The 7,286-nt window shown below is 31.1% G+C and overlaps 1 protein-coding gene across 1 annotated transcript; it reads left to right on the top strand.

Annotated features, from left to right (window-relative positions):
- Nucleotides 1-3,124: 3,124 nt before the first annotated feature.
- LOC109021272 (cytochrome P450 89A2-like) lies at nucleotides 3,125-4,657 on the top strand. Its single transcript, XM_035684384.1, has one exon. It carries the CDS (start codon nucleotides 3,125-3,127, stop codon nucleotides 4,655-4,657), a length of 1,533 nt encoding a protein of 510 aa, XP_035540277.1.
- Nucleotides 4,658-7,286: the final 2,629 nt, after the last annotated feature.

Genomic DNA, 7,286 nt, shown 5'->3' on the forward strand with positions numbered 1-7,286 from the left:
TCCAACATGCAAGCACAGCAGAAATTTTGGAAGCATTTGTGGAAGATGAAAGTGCCAAATAAGCTAAAAATTTTTGCATGGCGTGCATGCAAAGATAATCTACCAACTGCAGTGAATTTAGTAAAGAGAAAGGTCCTACCGAATGCAACTTGCAGGCTGTGTTTATCAGAAGAAGAAAATATTGCTCATGCCGTTATTCACTGTGGGGCTATGCAAGACTTATGGAGGATTTATCTCCCTGAGTTAATAATGGATAAGCAGATGTCTTTGGTGGAGATGGCCATGCAACTTTGTGAAAGAAATATGGCTGGAAAAATGTGTATGTTCTTTGCTTTGGCGTGGGGCTTATGGTACCGCAGGAATAAGTTTGTGAATGACCAGGTTCTGTTAGGGCTTGCCAGTGTTGCTGAGAGTGTTCATGTCCTGTTGAGAAGCCATGCTCAAGTCAGTATAAAGACAAGAAGTGAGACCCTGAAGCATTACAAGTGGAATCCACCTTCGGCTGCAAGTCTGAAACTCAATGTAGATGCTGCTACTTTTCCTGAGTGGGATAAGGCTGGAGTAGGGGCTGTGCTGTGAGATGAGAATGGCAGAATTTTGATGGCATTTAGCCGTGCAGAAATTCCCTTGGAAGGCTCCGAAAGTCTAGAGCTTCTAGCCATCTTCAGAGGAATGCAACAATGTGTTACGATGGGTGTTTCCCATCTGGTTGTGGAAAGTGACAGCTTGCTAAGTATTGAGGCACTAAATGATGATAGCATGACTAACTCTTTGTTGGGAGTGATTTATTACGAGATAAAGAAGCTGGCCAGTTGCTTTGCTTTATGTTTATTTTCTCATGTATATCGGGAAGGCAACAGCGTAGCTCATAAATTGGCTAGAAATGCTTGTAAGGTTGATAGTATGGAGGTTTGGTGGAATAGTATTCCAGACTGTATTTCTCAAACTGTATGGTTTGATGAGTGTCTGTAATCGTTTGTTTCCTATTGATGAATGAAATTCTCATTTTCTATCAAAAAAAAAAACTATATATTATATTTTATTATAATATTAAAATACATAAATATTAAAAAAAAAAATTAGAGAATTGAGGTGAATCATCTATAGAATTGATTAATGATATACTTTTCCTATTCTTTGACATGTTCAATTAATAAAATTGAAGGTCTAATTTTATCGATGGAATTCTAAAAATGTACTCCTACATCTTAAAAATTGGCTCATTCAAATTTAATACTTGGTCATCATGGGGTCACCTCCGGGTGGCCCTAATTAGGTGGCTCTAATTAAGGCTGTGTTCTAGAATACACTAATTTTTATACCTTTTCATACTATTTCATTATTATTCACAAATAATTTATTATTATTATAAATTATTTATATTATTTTATTACTATTTATAAATGATTTGAGATATTTTAAAATTGCATTTGGATGCTAAGGTGATCTCAGATAATCTGAGTTGATTTGTGAATAATAGTGTTTTTTAAATCTCATTGAAATGTGTTTGAATGTAAATAATTTCAGATATGTGTTTAAATGTATGTAGTAGATTGGGATGTGTTTGACTTTTTATGTAAAATTTAAAAAGTAATAGGTTTCATTGATGATTGGTTTAAGATGAATTAAAGTGATCTTAACATCTAAACATAACATTAACATTCAAACGGAGCCAGTGGCCACCTCAGAGCCATCTACTAAGAGGTATTTTCTTTTCAAGACTACTCGATAGTGGCCACGCTCATAGATGGCTCAAAATAAGTTTGTTTAGTTGTGTTTGGTTATTGAACCAAACTCAACTCATCTCAAACAAATAATTGATGAGACTTGTTATTTTTTCAACTTATAATAAAAAAGTTAAATTTATCTTAAACTACTTCATACATTTAAACCTAAACAGTTAAACTCATCTCAACTTAAAATATTTAAATTCATCTCAATAGAACCCACAAAATAATACTATTTATAATTTAACTCAACTCAACTCAACATCTAAACGTATTATAAGGAGTGGCCACTTTTAGTCATGATTTATTTTTATTTTTAAACTAACTAGTGATTCCTTTTAAAAGAAATTTACAAATTTATTTTTCAAACTTATTTAAAACGCGAAATCCATATTTACACACAAAAAAACAATTGATAGGTTAGGTTTAGCTAATGAGTTGAATAAAATATTGTTTAAATATTATATTTTAATATTATTATTATTTTATGATTTGAAAAAATTGAATTGTTTATTATATTTTATGTAAGAAATTATAAGATAAATTGAGATAGATTAAAAGTTTTAAACTATAATAATTCATCTCATCTCTATTTTTTCGTTATACGTTCGGTTATTAAATTCATCTCAACTTATCTAAATTATAATATTTTAATAATATTTTACCAATTCAATTCAATTCAATTCAATATTTAAACACAATCTAAAATATTTGAAACTTTTGCGATACATAGATACATTGGAGACTACCTGTAGGGAGGTGGAATTCTGCAACCTAACGAAGCCGTCGCATCGACGCGATAGCGGCTTTTGACGTTGAACTTTGGAAAAGTGGGTCAACCGTGTTCACGAGCTTTAATTCGGTTCATATTGCAAGGCATTCATATGCCCCCATACATACGCATGCTCCACGTGGCATTCAGTTCTCTCTTCTCCGAACTTGTCAGAAGAGGCGTTTGATCTAAAGAGATTATTCTTAATTCAACTTAGTGTTGCCATTTGGAGATTGAGTAAATATTATTTGTAGAATTTAAAACTGTAAATATTATTTCTCGATCTTAGAAATATTAGTTTTGTGGAACAGCCAGATTGATGCAACATGTCTCTATATCATTGATGTGTCTTAATACAATCCATTAATAGCCATTAACATGAAGGGTAATACTACGTATAAATTTTAGATGTATAAATCTTATACATACTCTTTATAAAATGATGGATCCCATTAAAAAAAGTGATTTTTTATTTTAAAGTTTTTTCGACGTAGAGTTCACCTTTTTATAAGGGATCCATGCGAATTTTGTATAGTCGAAACTTGTTTAAAGCATTATAAAAACCTTCTCCTAAGTCCTAAGAACAGGGCTAAGCTCCATCTTGCACTCTAGAGATTGATCGATCATGGAGGTCTGGTTCATCATCCTCATCTCTCTCTCTGCCTGTTTTTACCTAAAATCACTCTTCAGCTTTTTCTCTTCCTCCAAAACCACCAAGAAGAATGTTTCCCAAGGTAATCTCCCGCCGGGACCCCCAACTCTGCCTTTCATAGGAAATCTTCATTTGCTTCCCAAATCCATGGTTGATTTGAGATCTCTCATCTATGATCTCTCCCACAAGTATGGCCCGATTCTCACCGTCTATCTCGGCTCTGAACCCCTCATCTTCATCACCTCCTACACCCTTGCCCACCAAGCCCTTGTTCGACATGGCGCCACCTTTGCGAGCCGTCCTGCAGTCGTCCCCGTTAGCGTTGTTCTCAGCAACAAGCGCAAAGATATCGGTGCATCCCCCTTTGGCCCAACCTGGAAAGCCCTCCGTCGTAATCTCATTTCGGAAGTTCTCCACCCGACTTCGTTGAAATCTTACTCTGTTGAACGCAAGCGTGTCTTGGACTCATTGATCAAGGGCTTCCATGAATCTTCCAAGCTCAATCAGCCCGTCCGTCTGCTCGATCATATCCACCACGCTGTGTTTTCCTTGTTCATTCGCATGGCTTTCGGAGAACTCAGCGAGACTCAAATCAAAGAAGTTGAAGGAACACAATATCAACTTCTTGTCGCTTACGAGCAGTTCAGTGTGTTCGGTACCTGGCCTAGACTAGGGAAGTTGCTTCTCAGAAACCGTTGGAAAAGGTACCAACAATTCTTGAAGAACCAAGATGATGTGATTTTGCCATTGATCAGAGCCCGGAAGAAGTTGAGACAAGAGAGAGGCAAGGCATTCGAACTGATTTCTTACACAGATTCCTTACTGGACCTGAAAATATCCGGAGAGAAAGGTAATGTGGAAGAAGAAGATATTCTGAGCTTGTGCTCGGAGTTCATCAATGCAGGAGCCGACACAAGTACAACGATGCTGCAGTGGGTTTTGGCATATTTAGTGAAACACCCACGAATTCAATCCAAACTTTTTGCAGAAATCAGCGAGGTGGTGGCAAAAGGAGCGAAAGAAGTTGAGGAAGATGATTTGCACAAGATTCCATATCTGAAAGCTGTGGTTCTCGAGAGTCTGAGAATTCACCCTCCAAACACCTCGTTGATTCCACACACGGTCATGGAAGATGTTGAGCTCGGCGGCTACACAATCCCAAAAGACACGACGGTGAACATCGTGACAGCACTGATCGGGAGAGATCCAAACGTGTGGGAGAATCCCATGGAGTTTAGGCCGGAGAGATTGTTGACTGGTGAAGACATTGGAGAAGAAGTGTCTGATGTAACAGCGTTCAAGATGATGCCTTTTGGTGCTGGGAGAAGGATGTGTCCTGGGAACAGACTAGGATTGCTTCTCCTCCAGTATCTTGTCTCAAATCTGGTCTGGAATTTTGAGTTCAAAACAGTGGATGGGGAAGGTGTTGATCTTTCAGAAAAGGAGGAGTTCTTGGTTGTGATGAAGAATCCAGTGCGTGCCTATATATCTCCAAGAATCAAATAGCTAGACAGATCCAACACTGTTACTTTGAAGAATGAAAATAAAGGCCTTTTGTTCCTCACTTGACATCCAGATGATCCCATTGTAGTGATTTCTTTTTCTTTTTGCTTTTGTTCTATGATTATATATGCTAAACAAAACTGCATCTTTTGAAATAATTTGGCAACTCAACCATCTCAATTTATTCAATTTAAAAAATAATATTTTATTTAATTTAGCTAAAATCATCTCAAAACAGGAACTAACGTTATCGAAGGATTTTGCAAACCGGTCCAACTCTGCAAATTGCCATGGGCTTGTTGGCCCAATATAGTTGTAAACCGGTAATAAATGGATGACAATTTTTTAAAAATAGTATCATTATTTTGCAAAAGTTTTCACCATTTTAAAACATAGATGTAAAAAATTATTGTGCATTTTTTTAATTTTCAATTTAATTTCTTTTAAACAATATTTTTTTAATTGACTTGTAATTCAAAAAAATAATTAAAAACTTATAATTGATATAATTTCATACGGTATGTTAGATATATTTTATAATAAAAATAATTTTAAAATTTAATATATTATATCAATATTAATTTAAATTTATAAAATATTTTGATGACTAAAGTATTATTTTATTTTATAGTTCAATTTTAGTAAATAAAATATTAAATAATTTGAACGTCCAATTATAGGTGGCCCACATATTATTGTATTGCAATGCAGAGGCATGATAGAAATTAGAAAGAGATATCATTCTTATCTAAGCCTACTTTTCTAGTTGTCTCATCATAGCTTTTCGATTAATCCGTATATATTATTATACTGTAAAATTGAAAATTTTGATGGGTAAACATTACATCTCATTTACTATTAGTTTATATTTTAGCCTTTTTGTTTTTGTTTTTATTTGAATCTGATTAAAAATTTTAGAACATAACTTTTTTATATAATGTAAGAAAAAATGAATTCAATAAATTAACTTAATTTAATTAAAAATAAATTAAATTAAATTAAATTAACTCAAAAGAGTAAAAAGAAGATTAATTTTTATAAAATTAAATTACATTTTATTACGTTGATGGATTGAATTTAGTACTCCCTTCAAGATTATGCAAAAATATCATGTTCTTGACTTTTTAGTCTAGATTCAAATAATAAAAAGAAAAAAATAATTAAATAATAAAATAGTAGTAAAAAAAGTGTAAGGATATCATTATCTAAATTTTATTTATCGTCTATACATCACATATCAGGCATAATTTTTTATTTTTTTTATTTATTTTATATAGATAATGAATAGAGTAATTCGATTAATTTAATAAGAATAAAATTAAATAAAAAATTAAAATATATGTAATATGTGTCGTAAGATGATGTGTAGCAAATATTCGTAAAATTTTATACATTTGACATAAATATTCGTAGCAGTCTAGTTATCACTTATTTTAAATTATTATTATAATTTTTTTAAATTTTAATATAAAATATAATAAATAATTTAATTTTTTTAAATTTTAAAATAATAATATTAAAAAATAATATTTTATTATTTTAAGAACTTAATTCAATTCAACGTTGAAATAAAAATCTTTTGACGAGGGACCGACAAAACTCACGTGCCGCTGTCCGGTTTGTCGGTGAAGGATTTTTACCATCTAAAGTCTAAATCAATCATTATATATTTAACTAATAAATTAAATAAACGATTATAAGCTTTGTTGCCTTTCGATTTAATTGATAAAATTTAAATTTTAAAATTCATCATTTAAATTAATTCAATTATATAAACATTTTATTGTATATATTTTATAAAAAATTCTTCTCATTAGTTATTATTCATCACTCTACATCATACACTCTATAAAAAAACACCTAATACCTAATGAAAAAAAACAAATATTTTTTACGTCGTGTGTTGGATGTGTGATGTAAACGATTGTTAATTTATAGCAAAACTTATATTTTATATACTAGTTTGAGAATAAAAATTATAAAATTTTCTTAAAATATATTCTAAATAATGTTTTAAGTCAATCATCTCCCACTGCAGTTACTATTAAGGATTTGTTTGGGGTTACAGTTAGAGTCTTAAAAAGTATTTAAATAATTTTAAAAATTTTTTAATAGAAAAATAAAGTTGTTTGAGTGTTACATATTAAAGTATTTTTAATCTCAAATAAGTTAAAAAGTATGTTTGAAAAAAAATATCAAACGTAATTCGAATTATAAAAGATAGTTAATGGACGAAAATATCAATATAACTCTTAGATAATTACAACTTTCAAACATTTAAAGATAATGTCATAATATTTAAAAATTCTAATAATCATCATTTCTACCTTAGAAAGTGCTTTTTTAATTTATTTTCAAACAAACGTAACGTGTTTGAAAGTGTTTTAAACATATAGTTACTAAACAATAAATAACTTTTTAATAGGAGAACTTATTCTTTAAATTATGAGTTATAAATCCTAAAAAACTATAAGCTATATTTCTCACTACAATCTCAAACATGTACTAAAAGTCATTAGTATTTATTTCAAAAAAAAAAAAAAAAAACCATTAGTATTGACTCGGCAAGATTTTAGCCATTTTTTATTTTTTATTTTTTAACTAATATGCCATTTATTGTGTTCTATCTTAT

This window comes from Juglans regia, chromosome 13 (genome assembly GCF_001411555.2).
Source record: "Juglans regia cultivar Chandler chromosome 13, Walnut 2.0, whole genome shotgun sequence".
Classification (NCBI taxonomy): domain Eukaryota; kingdom Viridiplantae; phylum Streptophyta; class Magnoliopsida; order Fagales; family Juglandaceae; genus Juglans; species Juglans regia.